Below are 27,764 nucleotides of genomic sequence, written 5' to 3' on the forward strand. Positions count from 1 at the left end.
GCACATCATTAAATACATTGCGTGTGGAAATGAGCTTACTTCATGTAGCCTTATTATTGTTTCCAACAGCTATTTTGTATAGTCTATTTTAAAGTAATTTTTAACGAGGTGAAGGCTTCCTAATCCCCTTTAGGGCCATTGTAATGAACCAAAGTCAATTCAAACCCATTCTTTTCAAATGTTGGATTTTTCCATATCCTGTGTCTTTTCGGTATAAGCGAAGAGTCACATCTCAGCTTTTTCAGTGCTTGTGAAAGAAAATAATAGTGGCATGAATAATCATAATAGATGTATTCTTTTTCAGTCTCACTAATCAAAGTTAATAATGAGCTATAGTGAGTAATATCTTTGTGGAAAATTATACCAACAATTGTCACATATGAAAAATTCAAGTTTTACAATTACACAAAGTATATGATAATGCTGGGTTATAATTTTCTTACTATAAATTATTTTAAGTAGAAAATAACTTCCCTGTTATTAGCCAGTGCGTACTGGGACATTCTTCTGTTGCTTAACCGCCTGCAGGTGGCCACATTACTCAACCATGACTTTCAGTATTGCATTTTTTGAATTTCCATGCAAAATCCAGATTAGTCTTGTGACTCTTTGGGTCGGCAAACCAGCATGATTCACTTTGAGAAATGTGCCACTTTGCAGTGCCCTGACCACATGAGTTTTCTGCCAATTTCATTAAAATCTAGAGGTTGCATGCCTACCGATTTTTCTGTTTCTGGAAGGTAGCTCCATAACTGCCTTATCCCACCGTGATGTGGGAAGGGGGTGGGGAGGTCTCCTCTTGGATTATATTTTCTCAGCTCCTCTTCTCTTCCAGGTGCTTTACAAAGTAGAATCCCTCAGCCGGGGAAGTAAGCATCTAGGCATTTGCAGTCTCCTTTTGGACCTTTTTGTCGGTTGCGATGTGATTATGGACTTGGCATTCATCTCTTCTGGGTCCACAGCTGTCTTTGCTGGGCCAGGAAAGCTGCTCTTTAGCTACCTTGTATTAATGATAATTTGTTCTTATTTGATGTAGTATAAATTTCATAACCATAACAATTTTCTGCAGTGTGTATAAAGGCAAGTTTGTTTACAAGCTCTTTATATAAGCTTTTAAAGATACTTTGATTCCCAGTATAGCCATTCAGCACTTGGTACAAATATTTAGATCATTATTAGATAGAATGCATTCCTCTCTCTTAGAAATGTGATTTCTCTTTAACTGTGAAAGGGTCTTTATATGTATCTTTAGAAATATCTGCAAATGTATTCTTTTTTTTTTTTTTAAAGATTTTATTTATTTATTTGAGAGAGAGAGAGAGACAGAGAGCATGAGAAGGAGGAGGGTCAGCGGGAGAAGCAGACTCCCTGCCAAACAGGGAGCCCAATGCGGGACTCGATCCCGGGACTCCAGGATCATGACCTGAGCCGAAGGCAGTCGCCCAACCAACTGAGCCACCCAGGCGCCCCTGCAAATGTATTCTTCATATGTTTGTCAAATGTTATTTTCAAGCTATATGCAGTAATTAAGTAAAATTGTATTATTGCCTATATGAGAAAGTAAAAAATATTATATCTTATATACATGTGATACATAATAAAATAACTTAGTAGTCATGTGGATGACTTGGTGTGTAGCGAACAAAATGAGGCCTAAACCTTAGGTTTTTTGTTTTTTTATTAAAAACTCAATACCCAAAACACAAATAATCCAATTTAAAAATGTGCAGAAGACATGAATAGACATTTTTCGAAAAGAAGACATACAGGTGAACAACAGACCCATGAAAAGATGCTCAACATCACTCATCATCAGGGAAATACACATCACAACTACAATGAGATATCGCCTCACACTAGGCAGAATGGCTAAAATTAACAGCACAAGAAACAACAGGTGTCGGCCAGGATGAAGAGAAAGGGAACCCTCTTACATTGTTGATGGGAATGCAAGCTGGTGCAGCCACTCTGGAAAATAGTATGGAGACTCCTCAAAAACTTAAAAATAGAATTACCCTACAATCCAGCAATTGTACTACTAGTCATTTACACAAAGCATATGAAAATATTAATTCAAAGGGATACATGATATTTATAGCATCATTGTCTACAATAGCCAAATTATGGAAATAGCCCAAGAGGATGTGGTGTGTGTGTGTGCATGTGTGTGTATGTATGTATGTGTGTGTGTGTGTGTGTATATATATATATATATATATATATATATATATATATATAATGGAATATTACCCAGCCATAAAAAAGAATGAAATCTTGCCATTTGTAATGACATGGATGGAGCTAGAATGTATTATGCTAATTGAAATAAGTCAGTCAGAGAAAGACAAATACCATATGATTTCACTCACGTGGGGAATTTAAGAAACAAAACAAAAGCTCATAGGCGAAGAAAAAAGAGAAGCAAACCAAGAAATCGACTCTAAACTATAGAGAACAAACTGATGGTTACCAGAGAGGAGGTGGGTGGGAAAATGGGTTTAACAGGTGATGGGGATTAAGGAGGGCACTTGCTGCGATGAGTACCTGGTGTTGTATGGACGTATTGAATTACTACATTGTACACTGAAATTAATATTACACTGTATGTTAACTAACTAGAATTTCAATAAAAAGTTTTTAAAAAGAAATGTATGCATTTTCTTTTGCTTTTTTTAAGAAAACAGACTTATAGAAACATACAAAATGGTAAAAAAAAATACACAAACGTCAATCATTTTAAAAGAGAAAGGTTTTTGATTATAAAGAATAAATGCAGGGCGCCTGATGGCTCAGTTGGTTAAGCGACTGCCTTCGGCTCAGGTCATGATCCTGGAGTCCCTGGATCGAGTCCCGCATCGGGCTCCCTGCTCAGCAGGGAGTCTGCTTCTCCCTCTGACCCTCCCCCCTCTCATGTGCTCTCTCTCTCTCTCATTCTCTCTCTCAAATAAATAAAATCTTTTAAAAAATTATAAAGAATAAATGCAGTGATTATGAAACACACATATTCAGGGAAATTAGTTATCTTTTTAATGGTATATGCCTACAGTAATTTTAGAACCAGAGGATGTGATTACTTTGAATTTATGGTAGTCTATGTAAAGTTTTAAGTTCACATTTTACAATTTTCCTACAAGTTGTATTTGGGGAATTCGACATCCCCAAGTTATGTATGTATTATATGTATTTCTCTACATGCAACTTGAGTTAAACAAGAGGATTTAGAGCATCACATTTATATTCTATAGGTTAATAATAAATGCAGTCAGAAAAACTGCTTATTCAATCATTGGTGATTTAAAAAATATGAATTGACTGATTCCTCAACTAAATAATCAACTTAATATATCGAGTGAAATTTTTACGATAAAATGACATCAATCAGAAGCCAGTTGTGGCTGTAAACTGCATACACACACACACACACGTTTGGTGTTTACCACCAGAACAGTATAGGGACAGGCTTATGACAGCTGGCCATGATAAACACATGCCCAGGGCCAATTACGAGTTTGTGTTCAGGACTAGACTTGTGTACAGCTACTCTGAGTGTCTGTAGCTTATGGCTTAGATTAAAGACCTCCCCCAAGTTTATGCATTTACTAAGACAAATGCAGGATCTGGGCATTTTATTATATCTTTACTTATTTTTATGTTTTTACTTATTTTATGTTTTATTATATCTTTACTTATAAATAATTCACATAAACTTTTTTAATGGAATAAAGAAAAAATTAAATGCTTTCTGCTTTGCTTTCCTCCATCCTACCCTCACCCTTATAATCTCTGACAAGAGTGGTGTGGCCAAATATTACAATATTAATTTTAAAAAGTCAAGGTACTATAAACGATGTGGAATTCATCTTTCCAAATAAAGGCGGTGTGGTAACATTTTTTTAAAATTTTAATTCAATTAGCCAACATATATTACATCATTAGTTTCAGATGTAGAGTTCAGTTATTTATCAGTTACATATAACAACACCCAGTGCTCATTACATCCTGTAACATTTCTTTAATGCATGGTTACATTTGAGCCATTAAGTGTAAGCACGAAAAAGAGGAGCTTCAATCTTTAAATTGTTTGTTATGTAATGAATGCAAAAGGAAAAAAAAATCATGTAGGGACTAAGGGTTGCATAAAGTTGTAAAGAAAGGTTTAGTACTGAATGAAGATGATTGTCCAATCATTAAGGTAAATCTTTATTAGGTGAAGTTTTAGCCTTAAATGATGCTAGATTGGTAATTGGAAAAATGAATAAGCACAAATAGTCATTGTCTCTAATTCCTCTTTGTTTCCCAGTGTTGCGCATTGCTCAGAGCTCCCCAGACAGCCAGATACTTGGCCTCCCTCTCACACTGTGCCCGGATTCTGACATACTCTTTCGCAGCTGATCTGCAGTTCTAGGACTAGGGCCAGACCGAGAGCTCATTACCTAACTTTTCTGAGAATCCTTCTCTCAGGTGTTAGCGGCGTCCCACAGCATTACCTGTGCCTGTCACACAGCCCTAGATATCCAGCATTGCCTTTGGGGATTGCAAATAGAGTGAGTTACCCTATAGGGGGGGTAATCTTTGCTTCTGTGTACCTGAGGAACTATTTGAGGATGGCAAGAAGCTACAAAAGCCTCACGAGGCATATTTGTGCAAGAACCGTCATGAGCTTGCACATGCAGACATATAATTTGCTTTATTGTGTCAGGCTGTTCGTGCCGTAAAGTATAAATGAAAATCTTATTGCTGGGGAATACATATCGAAGTTGCCAATAACATCTCTTGTTGACAAAGTTCTACTAGACTAGGACTCTTAGAACTCCAGATAAATTAGATTGGGCCATGTCCTTCTGCTTAGGAGTGAGAAAGAGAGAAGTAGTCCCTGACATCCAGCTGTTGTTCTCCAGATACTATCAGCTTGGCCTTGGTGTTCCCTGTTGAATACAAACACATTCACAGAACATCAACATTAGACAAGGCCATTCTGTGACTTTGACGAATAACAAAAGAGAACATGATCCCTCTGTAATCGTGTCTGAAAATAGACAAGACATTGGTATCGTCCATGCCACAAAAATGATCCAATATCCTGCACTCTTGTGAGTGACTCCCACCTCTTTACTTCCTACAGCTTTAGTCTTAGTCTAGTCTATTCTCCTTCCAAATAAGACTTACCAAGATCCTCACTGAATTACCCTCCACACTACTTCCCAGCAGCATCCAAATCAGAGCAAACACCACTTCCTTAAATCCATCCCCCAAATCGCATAACAGAAGAGCAAATTTTATAAGTTCAAATACCCTCGTGTGGAGATGTTCCAAGGTTCCCATGATGTGTGTTTTGTCTCACAGCAAAAAGTAATAAGCCCAATTTGTATAATTTCAGGTGTGTTCCTGGCAGTCATGGGCTAGAAGATGAACTCTTACCAGATGATTACGATGGGAACTTTATAGTTGATCAAACAACTATGGTCCTTCTGATGAACAACAGTCATTGGTCATTAGGGGTTTTTTTTTGTTGTTATGTTAAAATATACATAAAAAATTTACCATCTGAACTATTTTTAAGTGTACAGTTCAGTGGCATTAAATACATTTACGTTGTTGTGTAGCTATCATCACTATCTACCCATCTGCAGAACTTTTTCATGATCCTAAACTGAATCTCTGTACCCATTAAACCATAATCCTCATTCTCCCCTTCCACAGACCCTGCCTGACACCACTGTTCTGCTTTCTGTCTCTATGTATTTTACTATGTTAAGTAGCTGGTGTCAGTGGAATCACATAATAGTTATCCTTTTGTGTCTGGCTTATTTCAGTTAGCATAATGTCTTCAGTTTATCCATGATGTAGCAGAGGTCAGAATTTCTTTCCTTTTTAAAGCTGAATAATATTCCATCATACAATTATACCACATTTTGTTTATGCATTCATCCATCAATGGGCATTCATCTGTCAGTGCCTTTTGGCAATTGTGAATAATTCTGCTATGAGCACTGGTATATTTATAGTCATAATTTTTTTTAGCAAGAATGAGTAAAATAGTTTCGGGATTTTTTTTTTTTTTTTTTTTTTGATTCTGCACATGAACCAGAAGAGTCTCATCCTTCCTTCCCAGGCCACCCTCCACCTCTAGCAACTCCCATGCCATGAGAAATCAAACATTTTGCTAGTAATGGCCCCTCAAATTCTACTAAGTTCTAAGTCTTTTGGCACTCAGTGAGATGCTAACAGGTAGGCATGCTAAAGGAGGCTTATTTTTTTTATGGTGCTGAGTTGTATAAATTCTTTATGTATTTTGGATATTAACCCCTTATCAGATATATCATCAGCAAATATCTTCTCCCATTTAGTGGGTTACCTTTTTGTTTTGTTGATAGTTTCCTTTGCCGTGCAAAAGCTTTTTATTTTAGCATGGTTCCAGTCAGTTTATTTTTGCTTTTGTTTCCCTTGCTTGAGGAGACATATCTACAATAATGTTGTTAAGGCCGATGTCAAAGAAATTACTGCCTATGTTTTCTTCTAGGATTTTTATGGTTTCAGGTCTTACATTTAGGTGTTTAATCCATTTTGAGTTTATTTTTTGTGTATGGTGTAAGAAAGTGGTCCAGTTCATTCTTTTGCATGCAGCTGTCCAGTTTTCCCAACACCATTTATTGAAGAGACTGTCTTTTCCCTAGTTATATTCTAGCCTCCTTTGTCATAGATTAATTGACCATATAAGCATGGATTTATTTCTAGGAAGAGAGCCATGTATGTTTAAGAGTGGAAGAGGATATGAAGTAAGGAAATGTTCCAAATAATCAGTAATGTGTATAAAGTGGGCATAGTACAGTTTTAATGGAGAGCTAAAGATTACATGAATACGTTTTATTAGTAGCATGAAACCATTGCAACAAGTTATTTTACTCTTTTCACTTAGGCTTAAAACCGTTTTTTAAGGTTAGCTATTATTGACACCACAATTAAAAACTACTAGTATTTTCTCATCTCTGTTGTAGAGATGAAAATGCTATTCCGCACCTTGAGTTGTCTGGATAGATTAAAAAAAAAAAAAAAGGAAATATTTTCATTCCTCCTCTTGCTATTTCCAGAAGCTATACACATGAGAAAGAATCACAAAGGAAACAGAGCTGTAGAATAACAGAGTCACAGGGGCCCTAGAGATCAGTAACAACTTCTAGTTTAGTTTACCAGTGGTTGTGATGGTTAATTTTATGTGTCAGCTTGGTTAGACTATGATGCCCAATGGTTTAGTCAAACACTAGTCTAGATGCTGCTGTGAAGGTCTTTGTGGATATGATTAGCATACATAGTTATTTGACTTTGAGTAAAGCAGATTATTTTCTATAATGTTAGTGGGCCTCATCCAATCAGTGAAAGGTCTTAAGAACTGGGACAGGTTTCTTAAAGAATTCCTATTCAAGACTGCAACATAGAAATCCTACCTGAGTTACCAGCGTGCTGGCCTGCCTTTCAGGTTTTCTAGCTCTCACAATCACATGAGCCAATTCCTTAAATAAATCTGTCTCTTTGTCCTTCCTTCCCTCTTTTCCCCCCTCTCTCCTTTCCTCGCTCCCTGCCACATATATTTATAAATATAAATATATATGTAATATATATTTACTAATATTTTATATTTATTTATATCTTATTCTTATTATATAAGTTTTATGTAAATGATAAAAATAAAAATATATTTATATTATATAAAATTATTTATATTTATATATAATAATATATGTATTTTATATATATATATTTCTCTAGAGAACCATGACTAATACAGTGGGATAACTAAAACCCAGTGAAATTACATGATTTTCTTAATGTCATTTAGTAAGTGGTGGCAGAGCTGGTAAAAGAAAGATGGGGAAACTGGGTCATAAAATTGCCTAAAATATTGATTATAAGGCTAGGAAAGAGATTCAGAACTATCAACTTCCAGCCCTGTCTTTTCTGGTGGATTGCATGCTTAGAAATGTGAAATTTTATGCAAAACCAATATATGAAAAATTCTGAAATTTAAAGCAGATAAAACAGGAGAGGGATTGTTTGCTTCACCAAAAGATACAGTGTACAATTCTTTTTTTATTATTTAAATTCAATTAGCCAACATATAGTACATGATCAGTCCAGATGTAGTGTTCAATGATTCATCAGTTGTGTATAACACCCAGTGCTCATCACATCACGTGCCCTCCTTAATGCCCATCATCCAATTATCCCATTCCCCCCAACCTCCCCTCCAGCAACCCTCAGTTTGTTTCCTATAGTTAAAGTCTCTCATGGTTTTTTTCTCTCTCTCTCTGTTGACTTCCCATTCAGTTTTCCCTCCCTTCCCCTATGATCCTCTGTGCTATTTCTTATATTCCACATATGAGTGAAACTGTATAATTGTCTTTCTCTGATTGACTTATTTCACTCAGCATAATACCCTCTAGATCCATCCACGTTGATGCAAATGGTAAGTATTCATCCTTTCTGCTGGCTGAGTAATATTCTATTGTATTATTGTATAATATATCTATAGGTATCTATTGTGGTGTCTATACACCACATCTTCTTTATCCATTCATCTGTTGATGGACATCTCGGCTCTTTCCACAGTTTGACTGTTGTGGACATTGCTGCTATAAACATTAGGGTGCAGGTGTCCCTTTAGATCACTACATTTGTATCTTTGGGGTAAATACCCAGGAGTGCAATTGCTGGGTCATAGGGTAGCTCTATTTTTAACTTCTTGAGGAACCTCCATACTGTTTTCCAGAGTAGCTGCACCAGCTTGCACTCTCACCAACAGTGTAAGAGGGTTCCCCTTTCTCTGCATCCTCATACAGTTCTTTATAAAGACAACTATCTTCAACATTTAAAATGGTTTCATTAAAAAAAAAAAAAAGCTTTGTAACCTTTTAGAGACACATAAGTTCAACATACTTGAACGGGGCATGTTTTTAAAGTATAATTTATTAAAAAATATTCCCAAGATCTAATAATTATTTCATTCTCCTGAAGGTGAATGCTCTGTGAGGATAGAAAAGGCAATGAAGATAATAAACATATGTTATCTTAATAAACATAAATCTCACATTTTGTATGATGCTTTGCTGAAAACAAAGCTTTTTCATATACACTCTTTCCTGGAAGCTTCACCACAAATCTCTGAGTTATTATCACCATTTTATAATGGAGATAACCAAGGCTGACAGACACTAGAAAACTTGCCCGAACTATTTAGACAGAGCAACTGATTCCCAGATCTGAGTTCTCTCCTAAAGGGCCTGCCATGATGCCGACAGAGCACCGACATTAGTCAGAAGGGTGGTATTTGTAGGTCTCTTGACCTAGAATCTTACAGTGAGCTAAATTTTCACTCTAATCAAGAGGGTTTGTGGGCTCCTACTGGGATAGCAAGAATATTAAGATTTATCTTGGGAAAAAAAAAATCCTAGGACATTTCTTTCTTATTCTGAACGATAACCCTACCTTGTTCTCTTGAAGCTATATATTGATTCTAGGAAGCAATGGAAAATTTGATCACTAAGGGTGAGGAACGATCTCTTCTCTCCATCTTTCTCACAGTGCATCCCTTTTGGAGTAAATATTCTGTGGGCTCTGCATCCTCCTATAATAAGCAAGCTTTAGTTGTGGTTTTTGGTGTTGTGATGGTTTACTGAAGTAAAATGATCATTCCCAGGTTTTATAGCTCTCTCTCCTACCTTGTTTTCATTTCTCCAAACTAAAAGCATTTACTTTAGGAACAGGATTTACACACCACTGCATCTACATTCTTTGGGTTGCAAAGACCTAGCATATTTTCAGTGCATTGCTTATACATTCCTCAGGCCACTCCTGGACTCATCACATTTGTAAAACTTGATTTCTCTTCTCTTTCTCATCTGAGAGCAGGTGGACCAAGACAGTTCTTTGGAGGCTCAATGAGTGATTTCTCCTGAGAGAGATACATCTCTCCAGTCTGCCAAGGAATGAAAAATCAGACAATCGCATAAATCATTTTGAATGCTGCCAAATAAATTCCACCAAATGCTACTGGCAATAATTATAGTATGTCACTGGGAAATGTGATTTTCTTCTAGCATCAGGCTTTACCTTGTCCTGAGTGCCATAGAAATGACAAAGAGAGGACACAGGCAGCTCTCTCCATAGCAATAACCGATTTCTCACGATCCAGGAAACGAAGGGGTTGAAGTGCTTTTTACCTTGAAACGTCTGGAACAGGATACCAGGGATTAAGTAGGAACCACTAGAATTCACGGCTCTTTGCTCACAGCACACTTGTCAACTACTCCAACAATTAGGCGAAGTGGTGATTAAAGACCACCATTTTGTGGTAAGCAGGGCTGTGGGCTCTCGCTGAGGAGAGGCACAACCTGTTGTAGCTTACAAAGAGGAAAGCTCTCTGGTAAGAATGGAAAGTCCTGAAAGCCAGTATGAGAGTCTGCTCCCCGGGAGGCGATAGCATCCCAAGTCTTCTAGGATTTTAGGTTCAACCACAAGACTGTCTTTCCTACAAACAGGACCGGGAAGTCACATCAAAGGGCCGAGCAAAACCACGGGCAAAGCCGCTGGGTGAACCAAGTTAAAAAGAAGACAAGGAAAGCTGCAGCATGGCGAGAAAAGGCAGAGACGCATAGGAGGGATGAGGCGGGAGGGGGGAGTCGAGCAGGGAGGGGAGAGAGGAGAAAGCCGAGCGCGGACGTCAGGAACAAAAGCTCCAGCGGAGTCTGGCGGAGGCGCTAGGGGAGCATGGGGTGTTTTGAATAATTATTAAAATTAGCGTGTGTCTGCGCCATCCTGTGGGTGTGGCGCAGAGCGGAGCGTAAACTCCAGCCGGGCCGGAGCAAACATCGGATTAGCGGCCGCAGCCTGCCAGCCTGCCGGGGAGTGCGGGGACCAGCGCGCGGCACGCCGACCGGCACGATGGCCTCGTCTCAGGGGAAGAACGAGCTGAAATTCGCCGACTGGATGGCAACTCTGCCGCAGAGCATCCACAGCATCCCCCTCACCAATTTAGCCATCCCAGGTAGGCGCGCGGAGGCTGCCGACGGGGCGCTCCCCCTGCCCCGCCCTGCATAATCTGCCGCGAAGTGGTAACTTGCCACGCCGCCCGAGGGAGGGAAACTCGTCCCCAGGGGTGGGTCTCCGGCCAGGCGAGCGCGTGCCTGGGAGCCTCGGGCCTCTGGCGTTTTGCAAACCTCTGGGGACCGTGGCGCGGCGAGGCAAGGTGACTGCTGTTGCACTGGGCTTTGGAAGCAGGCAGGCTGTGCGAGAGGGCTGGGGCACGGGGGTGCCTCGGCTCCAGGATCCGCCTTGAGCCCCCCTCCCACGGTTTTCCCCGCAGACTTGGGGGGGGGGGCGACTTCTGGGTCTGTGGGGTGACAGAGCGCGGGGAGCGCGAGCGGGTGTCCTGAGGGCTCGGCTCCGGCTCGTGGACCTCCGACTCCATCCCTGTCACGAAATGGAGCGGATTTGGTAGATTTCTCGGTTAGAACCTACCCGAGTCTTTCATATTCGTCCCCAGTCTCCTTTAAAGAGACAAAGCGCTTCCCTGAGAGCGAGGAAAGTTCAGGGACCCGCGGCGGCGTGATCACTGCCCTTGACCGGGAGCTGAAGGGAGCGAGGGGCGCAGGGCGCCGCTTCCTGGTCTGCGTGGACCCGGCGGGCTTGGCCGGGTGGTCACCGTCGGGATTCTGATTCAAGTGCTGTTGGCAACGTGTAGCGCCCGGGTCAGGAAAGCAACCCCTTGCGGACCGTGCGTCTGTTGCTCGGGACAGAAGCCCGGCGGGGGAACCTGCGTGAGCAGCGGCGGAGGGGTGGGATTCACAGGCAAACCAAAGGGGAAAGGGGAGTATGCGAGCGTCCAGACAGCCCAGAAGGAAGGAAGTCCGGGCAAAGCGAGGACGCGACGCGAGGGATCCAGAGGCTTCAGCATGGCGCGCGCGGCTCAGATCAGAGGACTAGGCGGGTTTCTGGGGGCGGGAGCGTGCAATAGCCCCTAACTCAGGTGTGCAGGAGAGAGGGATGTTTCAGGGCGGAGTAGTACGGTGACCGCTGGGGACACGGCCATACTTCGTTACCAATTTGACTTTTCGCTTGTGCTGAGGGTGCAGATGCCCGATTCTCCCAGGAGCCGGCTAGAGGGCAATTTACCCACAGGTAGTCCACCCCTGCCCCGAGCTCTGCCCGGTTATCAAGTTCAACCTTCTGGTCTGTCTCCTCTTGATCTACCCCATCCAGCGCCCCCTCTCAGCCACTGGAGGAAGACACAATAAAGAGGAAAGGGGCGGGGGGGGGGGGGAAGGAAGTGAAGGGTTCCTTTGAAAAATCCCAAAAAGCTCTAACCAGCAGCTCTGGAATTGATCAGTAACTCAGATCAATGGTCGTTAGTCAAGTGGATGTTTGGCTGCTGACAGGCACAGGCTGCACTCTGAGCACCAATCCCTGAAGGAAGGGTTTGTCGGTCTCCTTTTGCCCTTCTTCAAGAGGTAGCCTCCCAAGAGCCCAGGTATCTCCAAGGAAAAGACCACCCCGCTTCTCCACTGTGCACTTACCCTGCTACCTGGTTGAGCCTGGGGATTGCTCTTTTGAAGGAGACAGTAGAAAGTGCACAACTTTGTTGGCAAAATTTCACTCTTACTTCCACAGTTCCACGTTCCAATCGTCTTTGCTTCCTCTTTATGTGGTTTTTAGACAGTTGCTTTCATACGATCTCTCCTGAGCATTTCCGTACATATAGAAAGTAATAAAGGCAAGGACTCTGATGCCAGCCTTCTGGCAGGTGACTCGCCAGATACACAGGGAGTAAAAAAGCCTAAGTTCACATTGCTAGTTACGAGGGACAGTATGTCAGAATCTCTATTACATTTCTGTAATTCACTTTTCAAAACCCTCGTATGTACACCAGACCACAGAACGCTTCCCCAAACCTCATCAAGGAGACAGTGCTGCTACTACCATTAACTCCACTTCATAGATGTAAAAATTGCAGCTCAGTGAGGGCAAGTAATTTACCATCAGATCAGTGATCTGACCCCCAAAGTGGTCCTTAGGGAAAGTCTCCTAGGAATTTTCGAGGGAAATGCATTAGGGTTTGTATCTGGATGGCTCAGTAGCAACAGCTACTAACCAGGGTGAGGGGACAAGGAACTAGGCATTAGCAGGATACAGGGCAATTTTCCTTTTCTCCCCATGGGACAAAGTGAAAACCTGAGGTCAGAGACTTTGATATTCTGTTTGTGTTCCAGTAGAGGCACTGGGGGTAAGATTGGGAGGCTTTGCATGGGATCCATTTTGAGTATAATACTAAGAGGGGTTGTGGCATTGGATGCAGTGGGAATTTTCACTGCTTTCTCAGACCTTCTTAATATTATACTCAAAGTGACTCCCCTACAAAGCCTCCCATTCTTACCCCCAGTACTTCTGAGAAGAAAAAAAAACCAGCCATGTTTCACCAAATCCACACCCCTGAATTTCCCCCTGATTTTGTAAAGTCGGTTTGGTAGATCCAGATGTATAAAATCTAGGTGTAAAAATGGGTTTGGTACTTTTCTGCATTACTCAACTGTGAGAATTTTTGGAGGAAAAAAGACATTCAAACTTTGATAGAGAAGACTAATTGGAGACTATTAAACACTAATGGAATAATTGCCTTAAAATCATGCTAATAGCTTCCTGGCTGCTACATGTTTACTTGGCCAGTTGCTACAGCTTGAATTAAGTAATTATCTCCACCATTTAAAACCACTCCTGATGCACCATACAAGTGTTTCTGTGGAGGGGAACGAGTGCTCGGTCATCCTCAAAGTTCAGGTTTTCTTAGGTGAAGCAACCAGGGAGTGAAGAGCAGCTTAATTAAGAGGCCACCCATTTGGGGCAGCTGACCCAGATTCCCCAGGGCTAGTGCAAAGAAGTGATGCTTCCTGTCACTACAGACAGGTGAGAGAGAATAAACAGAAATGGAAGCAGGAAGACAAATGGTAAAATTCAGATGAAAGTGAGTGTGATGAATTTCTGGCATCTCTGCGGAGAGTTCTAACTTTATAATCATGGCGCCTCCAGAACATGGTAAAGAGACCCATCATGGGAGAAAGCAAGCTTTTTGCTTGATCTGGGTAAGGTGTTGGTGATCTAGGTCTACGATAAGGAGTCATTCTGTCCAAAATCTGAAAGATCAGGAAGTGTTTTTTATTCCACGGGAGGGTTCTGCCATACGTTTTCTGATAGGTGATGAAAATCTTCACATAATACAGCAAACTGACCGTGTAATAATGAAAGATTGGCCAAAATATTGTGGTATTGGAACTCAGAGAGAGTGTATATTTCCTTGGTGTTGGAGTTCCTGGAGAGGCTGAGACCTCCAGCTGACCCTAAAGATGGACCCCAGCAATCAGAAGCTCCTCACCCCTGCCCCTAGCCTTAGAAATGTGCATTCCACCCACTGTTCCCACAGCTGAAGCCCTTTCAAGGACGCTGCCTTAAGAGAGTTGAGTCGTTATTGAGACCATCTGGCCATGCACGTGACTGAACCCAGGCAAGGCCTCTGTATAAAGTCTTAAGATTCCCGTTGGTGCGTGCGAAGATCTACTCTTCTTGCGGCCACGCAAAAACAAGTCTTGCATGTAGGTTCCCTTGCTTATGAAACCTGACACCTTACAGCCTGGGGCGGCCTGCTTCTTTCTTTGGTCTCTTCATGTCCTCTGTGTACAGGGGTCAGTTTTTGAACTGACACTTCAGCAGGAATTGTTGATTGTGCTTTAGATAAGGAACACAGAAATGCTCTGGAGATCAATAATCATACCTGATGATTTTGTTCATTTCTTCCAGAAAATGCCGATGGCAATGAAAAAGAGCAGTTTTACTTAGAGAAACTAGATGTTTATACAGCTCTGATTTCTGTGTTCTTATGTCTGCTTTTGTTAGTTTTTCATTTCTTTCCTCACAACAATCTCTTCTTCTTGTTGCCAGTATTTCTGGAGCCAGCTGTCTTCTTCCTTTTCTTTGTAACTTACTATTTCTATTTTGATTGGGATGAGACCATCTACAGGACAAATCTACAATTGGGTCTAATTGTACGATTGGGTCTAATCTTTCAAAAAGCAGAGTTGTTTTGTTTGTTTTTTTCCCATCATTTTAGTTAGGATGGTGATACAAAGTTAATCTTTGAGAGCAACCAAAAAGCAACAAAATTGTTTAGGATGAATACCTTTTTTGTGTTGCCTTTCCAGTTTCCAGTTTTGTTTTTGATTTTGCTGAAAAAGAAAAATTACGTATCTGGAACATCATTTATTCTGGGACTTTTTCTTGATGAGCTGAACTGAATCACCACCTATTAGTATAAAGTGACACTGAGGCCATTTTACAGCTTACAAAATGTTTTCTCATGTGCACACATGTTTTCTCCATGTTCTGTCAATAAACCTCCAAGGCCTTGCTACTCACAGTTAGTCCAGGGACCAGGAGAGGTAGAAATGTATCTCAGATTCCACCCCTCAGACCAATTTAATCATAATCAGCACTTAACAAGAACCCGAGGTGACTTATATACACATTTATAGTTGGAAAAACACTGCTTTAGGGTAGCTCTAAGGGGATCTTTTATGTAAGTGGCAGAGCCAAATTTAAATATACATCTTTGACTAAGCTCTTTCTTTCGGACCATGCAGTCTATTTATGAGTGTTCAAATTTATAATCAGGCTTAGAGCCAGAAGGTGGGTATTTGACTCAAGGCTAATGGCCCAGGTTGGGAACACAGTGATAACTCATATTATAGTTCATCATGCACCTTGAACATAAATGTGACTTAATTGCTACCTAAGTGTTCAAATTAGGTCGCTGTGATAAATGTAAAACCTTTCCCCTCATTTCCTTAAAGTACTGCTATCAGCCATCAACAGCACTTAAATTCAGCCCATTTGGTGATGCTAGAGGTCGCTAATGGCAATTTAGGAAACATCCCTGTGTTGCATCTTTGTCCATTTGGTCTCATTCTTTGTTGTGTTAAAGGCCCAGCTACTATTGTTGCATTTATAGGTTACAGAGTCATTCAATTTATCTATAAGCTAAACTTTTCCATATTGCTCTTGAGTAAAAGTGGTATCATGAAGGCAAAATCAGCATCAGAAAGCCAGTAAATTGATTTTTTATTAAAAAGGAAATGACCAATCTTGCTTGTATTTGCAAACCATGCCTCATTTATTTGAAGCATGGTTGACATGGAATAGAAACATGAATGTGGTTATAACAAACTTACTGGAATTTTAGTTATTGAGCATAATCAGTGTTCCAAATGAGCTGACATTTTTAAAAAACCCTCAATTTGCTAAAATGGATAACACAATGTTTATGTTAAGGCTTACACACTTTACCCTTACGAAAATTTTTCGTATCTTTACTTAGAGTTTCTCATACTTAATTCCAACCCTACCCAATCAAAATGGAAAGCGCGAATTACAAAGAAGAGGAGTGAGACTGTTGAGTGCCATACATCAGCAGTAATATAGGGAATATTCGTGAGGGAAGGCTAAGAAATGAAGACACAAGGACACAGAAGGTAGGTTTTCCTAAACCCTGCCACCCCAAAGTAAAATCAGAATCATGTTAGAGTGTCCATTTTCACTCTTCCCAAGCACCTCTTTAGTGGACTTCCAAATAGTTCTAAAAACCTCTGGACAAATTCTTAAGTATGCATTATAAGCTGATTTGGGGGACTACTACATACATGGTGTCTGCCATTTTTCTTCCTTCCTGTTTTGGGGAAGCTTTGAGGAGTTGTCACTTTTGCTGATGAGACATCTAGAGGAACTGTGCTTCCATAATTTTTATACCTAAAATACCACTGCTGCTGGCAGTCCCACCAGGGCCCACGCTATGTCTGCAGAGACCCAACATTAAGGATGTTAGTGTGTAACAAGGGCCCTGGATTCCACTGTAGTCAAAGGCTCCCAGGGCTGGGTTCCCCACTGTGGAAGCTGCAGATGCCCACCTCTGCTGACCCTGTCTGCCATCCCTGCTAGAGCTATGAGTGCCAACACAGAACCCTTCAATCTTTTTGCCTAGGATGGATGTCAACAAAAGAGCTTTTTGAATTTATATTGATTCTTTTTTTTTCTTTTTCTTTCTTTTTTTTTTTTTTTGTTGTTGCACCCTTACCCTAGGACTCACATATGAGTTTATGAGGGCTGGATGGAGGATAATATTTAGAATAGACTTTGCTCTATACTCTGCATTATTCTCAATTTTAGCCCACTCTCTGTGTGCATATGTGTGTATGTACACACATATAGTGCATTTCACTACTTTTCCAAGGGACTTGTTTTCCTCCCCTCCCCAATAAGTAGACCTCTGGTGGGTGCTACCTAACTAATCCTATCTCCAGACAGGTCCAGGGTAAGAAAGCAGTTGGGGTCCATATTGTTCCTGGGGAGAAGCCTGGGAAAACATAAATAGAGCCAAATAAACGGACATACCTAAAGTAATTGCTAACACCTCCATTATTTGAAAGCAGAATAGTAGCGTAAGAGATGTGCTCTGAGCCTTAAAGAAAAGGTTAAATCTCATGCATACATGCATATATATGCACAGATTTTAACTATTGTTAATCAAAGGGGTCAGCTCTGCTAATCTAGAAATTTTTCCTATTACTACCAATGACACCGCCTCTTACCAAAAAGCATTAGTTTGGGCAACGGGAGAACATGTCACCTTAATGGGTACTCAAGGAACTTCTAGACACAAGCATTTGATACCCTCAAGAAGCTTATGTATTCTCTTATTTCTCCTTCTTTGTGTGGGTTAGGATCTCAGATTGGAGGCCAGAAAAGTATCTAAATCCTATATTCCAGAAGGCAGGGAAGAGTGAGAGAGAAATTTACCATGCTTCAGATGGAATTCTGCCAGAAGCTTTTTCTAGAGCCATATGCTTTTATTATGCTCTATTAAGAGAGGAAGATGGGTCAGGAAGAGGGGCAGAAGGAGATGGTTAAACGTTCTTGAGAAGCAGCCAGGATTAGTCACCTCCGGAGACCAGGTCCTGAAGCAGATGGCACATTGATCGTTAGATACGCTCTTGTTATGTCCCTATATTTCATCACAGACCCTGGAAATGGACAGCTCTGTTACCACTTTATCTTAAATGCCAGCTAATACTATGTTTCACATAGAATTCTTCCTGTGAATTAATTTTTAGGAAGCAGCCATGTTTATCCTTAGACAATGTTATAAATGATGGTTGTGTTCCTTGATTCACTTGGAGACTTTATTTCACGAAGAAAAGTGGACTATGATGAATGGCAATTTTAGTTGCCTACTAGGCTTTCCTGGAAGTCCCCTCTGGTTTGTGGGGTGGTAAAGAGGAAGATGTGCTTAAAGGCATCCTAATGGGCAAATGGGAACTCAGTGCATGTCTCAGGCCACACTCTCCTGTGGAGGGAGGAGGAGAAAGAGGAGAAGGAAGACCAGGGCTGTCTTTAGCAGAGTTAGCTCTAAAAACACTCCTGCCGTGTCCAGCCCTGGGCTTTTCTCCAGGGGAGAGGTTGGGGGAAGGTGGTCAAGGGGATGTAAAAATACTGACTTGAAGGTTGCTAGAAGGGAAGGCTACAGAACTAAGTTTTGTTAGTCCTTATCACCCCCTCCCCTGCCATGTCCTTATTTCTCTTTATAGCTGCTCAAATTCCTTGGGTCTGGCATTAGAGTACCAGCCTTGAAAATGTCCTTAATTCTCTTATCTCACTTTTGTTCTGCTTACCTGGAAAAACTTCAACTCCATCAACTTCTATTTTTTTTTTTTTTTTTTTTTTTACCTATTCCAATCCCAGAAAACTTCAGTAGCTAAACATTACTGGGGTGTGGCGGAAGAAATTACACGGCCTGGATGCCTCAACTCACTAGAACTTTCTGACCACATCTCTTATTTCTTATCGCCATTAAATTCCTTTTCCTTTTCTCTGAGATAATACTTTCATATCTCTTCTTGCTCCTTAAATCAGCACTGCCTTCCCACCTCACCCTAAACTTATGACATCACCTTATATTTTATATAAAAAATACGTACAGAGAAGAACTTCCTCGGTTTCCCACCATTAACCCAGCAACTTACCTGCATCTATTTCTGCATTTTCTTTATGTAAGAGAAATTCCTGGATCTGCTCCTCCCTAAGTCCACCTTCTCTACTTGTGGCCTGGATCCCATCCACTCAAATCTCCTCAGAGTTTACTCCCAAATTCATCCCCTCTCTCTCGTGTCACTATTTTTCTCTACCTCTGCTGGATCACTCTAGTCAGTACACAAACATATTATTATTGCCCCTGTCTAAAAGAAAAAAAAAGCCCTCTGGCTCCATACCAGCCTTTCTCTCCACTGTGCTAGTTCTCTGTGATATTTGTAAAAACATCCCCTCTGTCTTGAAATTATTCCGTTTTCTCTCTCTAGCCCATGCTAATCTCATTATTTCCCTAACACTGCACTAAAATTGTTTTTATCAAGGTTGCTAGTGATCTGTGTTTTTCTAAAGCTAATGGTTAATTCTTTATCATCTTATTTGATCTTTCAGCATCATTTGATGTGTTTGACTATACTTCTGTTCTTTTTTTTTTTTTTAAAGATTTTATTTATTTATTTGAGAGAGAGAATGAGAGACAGAGAGCATGAGAGGGAGGAGGGTCAGAGGGAGAAGCAGACTCCCTGCTGAGCAGGGAGCCCGATGCGAGACTCGATCCCGGGACTCCAGGATGATGACCTGAGCTGAAGGCAGTCGCTTAACCAACTGAGCCACCCAGGCGCCCTATACTTCTGTTCTTAAACATGCTCTTCCTTTGGCTTCTTATGACACTTTTTAAAATATTGTGCTAAAAAACATAACATGAGATTTACCCTGTTTTTAAGTGTACAGTATTATTAGCGATAAGTATAGGGGTGTATAGCATACCTCTAGAATGTTTTCGTCTTGCATGACTGAAGCTTTATATCCGTCAAATAACAGTTCTTCATTTCCTCCTCCCACCAGCCCCTGGCAACCACCATTCCACTTTTTGCTTTTATGAGTTTGACTACTTTAGATACTACTGAATGTAATATTTGTCCTTTTGTAACTGGCTTATTTCATTTACCATAATATCCTCAATGTTCATTCATATCGTAGCATGTGACGTCTTCTTCATGGCTGGATAATATTCCATTGTATGTATATTCCACATTATGTTTATCTGTTCATCCATTGATGGACATTTAGCTTGTTTCTATGTCTTGGCTGTTGTGAATAATGCTACAATGAACATAGGAGTGCTGATAGCTCGTGGATATCCTTATTTCAGTTTTTTTGGATAAATACCCAAATATGGAATTGTGAGGTCATATAGTAGTTCTGCTTTTTATTTTTTTGAGGAACTGCCATATTGTTTTCCTTAGCACCTGCATCATTTTACAATCCCACCAGTAGTAAACAGGGGTTCCAATTTCTCCACATCTTCACCAACACTTGTTTTCTGTTACTGTCTTTGATAATGACCATCCTAACAGGTATGAGGTAATATCTCATTGCAGTTGTGAGTTTTAATTTTCTTGATGATTACTGATGTTGAACATCTTTTCATATACCAGTTGGTTATTTGTATGTCTTTTTTTTGGAGAAATGTCTATTCAAGATTTCTGCCATTTTTTTAAATTGAGTAATTTGGCATTTTGCTATTTGGTTGTAGGAGTTAATTATATGTTGGAAATTAATCCCTTACAGATATATGGTTTGAAAATATTTTCTCTCATTTCATAGGTTGCCTTTTTACTCTATTGATTGCTTGATTGCTTGATTGCTGTGTGGAAGTTTTTTAGCTTGTGGTCCCACTTTTCTATTTTCCTTCTGTCGTCTGTACCCTTGGTCTCTTATACCAGAAATTATTGCCAAGACCAATGTTTGGAAACCTTTCCTCCATGTTTTCTTCTAAGAGCTTTACTGTTTCAGGTCTTATATTTAAATCTTTAATGTACTTTGAATTAATTTTTGTATATGGTGTGAGATAAGGGTCCAATTTCATTCTTTTGAATGTAGATATCCAGTTTTCCCAACATAGTATTGAAGAGCCTATCCTTTCATCCTTGTCAGCCTTGTCAAAGGTCAGTTGACTGTATATGTGTAAGTTTATTTCTGGGCTCTCCATTTTGTTCTGTTGATATATGTGTCTGTCCTTATGCTAGTACCATACTGTTTTGCTTACTATAGCTTTGTAATATGTTTTAAAACAAGAAGTGTGAGTCCTCCAGCTTTGTTCTTTTTTCTCAAGATTATTTTTGCTATTTGGGTTTTTTTGTGTGTGTGTGTGGTTTCATATGAATTTTAGAGTTGTTTTTTCTATTTCTATTTAAAAAATCATTGGGATTTTGATGGAGATTGCAATGAATCTGTGGATCAATTTGGGTAGCCTGGGCATTATAATATTGTCTTCCATCCATGAACAGGGGATGTCTTTCCATTTATGTGAATCTTTAGTCTGTTTTACAAATGTTTCACAGTTTTCTGAGCACAAATCCTTTACCTCCTTGGTATATTTTATTCTTTTTAATGCTGTTATATGGGATTGTTTTCTTAACTTCCTTTTTGGATAGTTTATTTTTAGTATATAGAAATGAGACTGATTTTTGTATATTGATTTTTGTATCCTGCAACTTTACTAACTGCATTTATTCGAACAGTTTGTGTGTGTGTGTGTGTGTGATCTTTAGGGTTTTCAACATATTAGATCATATCATCTGCAAGGTGGACTCATTTTAGTTATTTCTTTCCTATTTGAATGTCTTATTTTTCTTGCTTAATTGCTGTGTCTAGGTCCAGTACTATGTTACATAGAAATGGTAAGAGTGGGCATACTTGCTTTGTTCCTAAGAACTTTCAGCTTTGAGTATGATATTATCATGGACATTTCATATATGACCTTTTTAATGTTAAAGTCATTTCCTTCTATTCACAGTCTGCTGAGTGTTTTTAACATGAAAGGGTGTTGAGTTTTTGTCAAGTGCCTTTTCTGCATCTTTTTAATATTGAACTATCCTTGCACTCTTGGGTTAAATCTCACTTGGTCATGGTGTATGATCCTTTTAATGTGCTGTTGAATTTGGTTTGCTACTATTTTGTTGAGTTTTGCATCTTTAATTCATCAGGGATATTGGCCTGTAGTTTTAATTTCTTGTAGTGTTTTTGTCTGGCTTTGGCATCAGAGTAATGCCAGCCTCACAAAATGAGTTTGAAAGTGTTACTTCCTCTAAGTTTTTGAAGAGTTTAAGAAAGATTGGTGTTAATTCTTTCAATGTTTTGTAGAATTCAGCAGTGACGCAATCCGATCTCTGGCTTTTCTTTGTTCAGAGGTTTTTGACTACTGATTTAATCTCCTATTAGTTATAGATTTGTTCAGATTTTCTGTTTCTCATGATTCAGTCTTGGTCAATTGTGTGTTTCTAGGAATTTATCCATTCTAGGTTATACAGTTTGGCATATAATTGTTTATATTAGTCTTTTTAAGTCCTTTTTATTTCTGTGGCCTCAATTGTAATGTCTCCTTTTTCATTTCTGATTTCATTTGTTTAAGTCTTCTCTTTTTCTTATTTAGTCTTGCTAAAGGCTTGTCAATTTTGTTTACAATTTTAAGAAACCAACTCTTAGTTTCATTTTCTATTTTTCTATTCTAAATTTCATTGATTTACTCTCTAATCTTTATTATTTCCTTGCTCCTACTAACTTTAGGCTTAATTTGTTCTTTTCTTAGTTTCTTGAGGGTCTATAATTAGGTTATTTGAGACTTCCTTCTTTTTTTTTAAGATTTTATTTATTTATTTGAGAGAGAGAGTGAGAGAGCACACGTGCATGTCCGGGAGGGGCCGAGGGAGAGGGAGAGAGAGAATCTTACGTAGGCTCCATGCCCAGCACATGAGTCTGATGTGGGGCTCGATCTCACAATCCTAAGATCATGACCTGAGCCAAAATCAGGAGTCAGATGCTTAACCAACTGAGCCACCCAGGCACCCTAAGACTTCCTTTATTAATGAAGGAATTTATTGCTATAAATTTCCCTCTTAATAATGCTTTTGATGTATCCCATGTGTTTTGGTGTGGTGTCTTCATTTTCCTTTGTCCCAAGATATTTTCTAATTTCCCTTTTAATTTCTTATTTGACCCAAATTAACCAGATTTCTTATTGGTTATTAAAGAGTATATTGTTTCCATGTATTTGAGAATTTTTTAGTTTAATTCTTTTTTTTTTTTTAAAGATTTTATTTATTTATTTATTTGACAGAGAGAGACAGCAAGAGAGGGAACACAAGCAGGGGGAGTGGGAGAGGGAGAAGCAGGCTTCCCGCCAAGCAGGGAGCCTGATGTGGGGCTCGATCCCAGGACCCTGGGATCATGACCTGAGCTGAAGGCAGACACTTAACGACTGAGCCACCCAGGCGCCCCTAGTTTCATTCTACTGATTTCTAGTTTTATTCCTTTGTGGACAGAAAAAACACTTAATGTGATTCTAATCTTTTAAATTCCTTGAGATCTGTTTTGTGGCCTATCATGTGATCTGTCCTGGAGAATGTTCCATGTGTGCTTAATAAGAATGTGTATTCTGCTGCAGTTGGATGGAACATTCTATATATGTCTGCTAGGTGCATTTGGTCTATAGTGTTCAAGTTCTCTATTTCCTTATTGATCTTCAGTCTGGATGTTCTATCCATTCTCCAAAGTGGAATATTGAAATTTCCTGTTTATTTCTCCTTTCAGTTTTGTCAGTGTTTGTTTCATATATTAGGTACATGTATATTTATATGTATATAAATATGTATATGTATGTGTGTTAGGTACATGTATATTTATAATTTGTATATTTTCCTTGTGAATTGACCCTTTGTGGTTATATAATGTCTTTCTTTGTCTCTTGTGATAATTTTTGACTTAAAGTCTATTTTCACTGTTACAAGTATGGCTACCTCTGTTCTCTTTTGGTTACCATTTATATGGAATATCTTTTTCGATCCTTTCATTTTCAGTCTGTCTGTGTCCTTCAATCTAAAGTGAGTCTCTTTTTTCAATAGCGCATTAAAAGGATCACGCACTATTATCAAATGGGTTTTATCCCTGGGATGCAAAGATGGTTTAACATATACAAATCAGTAAATGCGATATACCACATTAATAGAATCAAGGATAAAAATCATCATCTGATCATCTCAACAGATGCAGATAAAGCTTTGACAAACTCAATGCCGTTTCATGATAAATTCTCTCACCAAAGTGGGTATGCAAGGAACATACTTCAACATAAAATAAAGATCATGTATGACAAAACCACAGCTAACTTAATACTCAGTGGTGAAGCTGAAAGCTTTTCCTCTAAAATTAGAAACAAGGCTGCCAACACCAACCATTCCTATTGAACCAAGTATGGAAGTGCTACCCATAGCAATTAGGCAGTAAAAAGAAATAAAAGGCATCCAAATCAGAAAGGAAGAAGGAAAATTGTGTGCAGATGACCTGCTCTTATATATAGGAAACCCTAAAGGCTCAACTAAAAACCTGTTAGAACTAATAAACAAATTCAGTAAAATTACAGCTTACAAAATCAACATAGAAAAATGAGTTGCCTTTCTATACACTAACAACAAAATTTTTTAAAGAAATAAAGAAAACAACCCCATGTATAGTAGCAGGAAAAAAAAAAAAACCACAATAAAATACTTAGGAACAAATCTAACCAAAGAGAGGAAAGATTTGTATATTGAAAACTGTAAGACACTGATAAAAGAAATTGAAAAAGACAGATTAATGGAAAGGATAGTCTCTTCAATAAATGACGTTGGGAAAACTGGTATTTGCATGCAAAAGAATGGAATTGGACCTCTATCTTAACCATACACAAAAACTAGCTCAAAATGGATTAAAGACTGAAACGGTAACACTCCTAGAAGAAAACATATGGAAAAAGTTTCTTGACAGTAGTCTTGGCAATGACATTTTTGGATATAACACCAGAAGTATAAGAAATAAAAGCAAAAATGAATAAAAGCAGGACTACATCAAACTAAAAACTTCTGCACAGCAGAAGAAATAATTAACAAAATGGGAGAAAATATTTGCAAACTGTATCTCTGATAAGGGGTTAATTTCCAAGATATAAAGAACTCACAACTCAATAACAAAAAAACAACTGATTAAAAACTGGACAGAGGACCTGCATAGACATTTTCCAAAGAAAACATACAAATGGCCAAGAGGCACATGAAAACATGTGCAAATTCACTAATCATCAGGGAAATGCAAATCAAAACCACAATGAGATATCACCTAATACCTATTAGAATGGCCATTATCAAAAATACAATTAATAATAATAAAAAATACAGTTAACCTGGCTAGAGATTCTGGAGGGCTCTTAAACCTTTTCTGTCGTTCTATCTTCTCTGGGCTTGTCTTTGTAGCTTCTTCGTTAGAGGGATTTGCTGATCCCTCCCTTCCACCCTGCCAGCATCTCATAATCTCTCACTCCCTCTCATGTCTGTTATCATGCCACCCAGCCCTTTTTTTGTTCTCAGCAATTCTCAGGCATCTAGAATGTGCCAGGTCCCATCAAGAGGCAAGCAAGGCAGCCGTGAGTTCCTTGGGCAGTCCCTTGAAAAGCCAGAACGTTGGACACATGCTCTATTCTTCTCTACCCTCTGAGGGAGAGGCTCCTAAGCCGTATTGGCCTCTGTCTGTGGTATTGCCAGTCCTCTGGAGCAGCACCAAGCCACCCAGCTTTCTTGTTCTCAGTGGCCCCCAGGCATTTCGAATGTGCTGGGTTTTCCATTAGGGCTCTGAGACAGATGAGGCAGAAGGCAGTCGCTGGGGCAGCCCCTCCCACCCCCAAAGTCTGAACATTGGAAATACTGTCCAATCTTATCTTTCCCTCTTCAGAGAGAGGCTGGGAGTTTACTCTCAATCATGTGGCACTGTGTTGGGGAAGGGACTAAGGCAAGAGTGTGCCACAAATTTTCCTACCAGCTTCAGTGCTTGGTATTGTACTTGTATGGGGTGCAGGAACCTCTGAACTGGTGTCTCAATTTCTTACAAAGGGAATTAATTCATGTATTGCTGAATTAGTGTCTCCATCGGGGGATAAAGGGTTTGGGGTTTCCAATTTTGCCATCTTGCTGATGTCACTATTACTATCTTTTTCAACTTTACTGGCTATTTCCTTTAGGTCACCTTTGCTAGCTATGCCTCCTTTTCTTTCCATCTAAGGAAATGTTGGAGTACCTAGGGCTCAGGCCTTGATCTCTCTCTCTCTCTCTCTCTCTTTTTTTTTTTCTATAACTACACTCTTCCCTACGGTGGCAATATATAAACCAATGGCTTGAGATAATATCTATGTGATGATGCTCCTAAGTGTATGTTATTAGCCAGACATCTCCGCTGATCTCCATCCTCAAATATCTCACTGCCTTCCCATCATTTGCATTTGAAACCTCAAATTTAATGTGACCTAAAAAGAACTCTTGAGTTTACCATCCATTGCCAAGTTTGTTCCTAATCAAGTTTTCCTCATCTAAGTATTTTGCATCACTGTCCATCAGTTTCTCAAGCCTTGGAATGATTCTTCATTTCCCTCTCCTCAAACCCTAAAAACCACCCTAACAGTAAATCCTGTTGAATCTTTCTCTAAATGTATTTCAAATCTTTTCATTTCTCACTGTTTCCACTATTACAGTCCTAATCTAGTTACGGTCCCCTCTCACATGAATTACTCCAAAGGCCGCTAACTCATATCCCTGCCCCCAGGGATTTGTCCCTCTACACAGAGTAGCTTTCAAAAGTATAAATCTGGTATATTATTCACCTGTTAAAAATCCTCTCATGTACTTACTAAAATTACTAGTCCCTGTCTATCTCCCTGACCTCAATTCCTTCCACCTTTTCCTTGCCCACTGATCCTAGCCATTTTTTTTTTTTTTTTTTTGGCCCTCATGTCCTTCAGGTTTCCTATTGTTTTAGAGATTTGAATTGTCCTCCAGATTGTCACCAGTCTGCCTTCTTCCTCTTCTAATGATGCCTTCTTCCTCTTCTAATGATGCCTTCTCCTCAGGAGACATCCCCTGAGCATGCTAGCCAATGCAGTTTACCTCTATCCTCATAAGTTTTCCAACAATTGCTTGATCTATTCTTTTCATAGTGCTTAAGTAGTAACAATTAACTCCTTTAGTTATATATTTATTATATGTCAACTGCGTGTAATATAAGCTTCTCAAGAACAGGACCTTGTCAGTCTTTCCAAGTACCCAGAATATGTCTGGGCTACAGTCAGTGTGCAATAAATATTTATTGACTAATAAATAACAGTATAGAGGGAGTCTGATTTTGCATGAAGACCCTCTGTTGAGCTGATTTGAGAACAAGGTAACCCAACAAAAGTATTTAAAGCAGATCCATTATTTGAATTCTTTATAAAGTCCTGACCAAAATCAGGTTAATTTCAGCAAAGGAATGATCTCCATGAACACTAGTTAAGATTGTACTGGGCCCAATCCAATGTTTTTGTGAATAAGACACATGACAATTGAACAAAGTGAAATAGGAATTTGTTTTATATAGCAGTTTTTAGCCATTATGGCACTACATGTTCAACCAGTTTTCTTCTACTTTTATATACTAAGTTGATTGGTTATAATAAAGACTTTGAAGAAATATCAGATTGGACTGTGACTTCAGGAAAAAAACAACTGTGCTATCTTTAATACTGCTCAGGTTTC

General features: G+C 39.4%; 1 protein-coding gene across 2 annotated transcripts in view; it reads left to right on the top strand.

Moving 5' to 3' along the window:
• The first annotated feature begins 10,684 nt into the window (after nt 1-10,684).
• Nucleotides 10,685-27,764, top strand: part of PLCXD3 (phosphatidylinositol specific phospholipase C X domain containing 3) — a 205,800-nt gene continuing 188,720 nt past the window's right edge. Inside the window, exon 1 of one of the 2 annotated variants that reach the window (XM_045904153.2) lies at nt 10,685-11,038. In XM_045904153.2, coding sequence (XP_045760109.1) covers nt 10,936-11,038 — 103 coding nt within the window. In that variant the 5' untranslated portion in view covers nt 10,685-10,935. The remainder of the gene's footprint in view (nt 11,039-27,764) is intronic. The other variant, XM_064596755.1, reaches the window with a different exon arrangement.

The sequence above is a fragment of the Mirounga angustirostris genome, unplaced genomic scaffold, assembly GCF_029215605.1.
Source record: "Mirounga angustirostris isolate CCGP_5_RB_7025 unplaced genomic scaffold, mMirAng1.0.hap1 SCAF_7, whole genome shotgun sequence".
Classification (NCBI taxonomy): Eukaryota; Metazoa; Chordata; class Mammalia; order Carnivora; family Phocidae; genus Mirounga; species Mirounga angustirostris.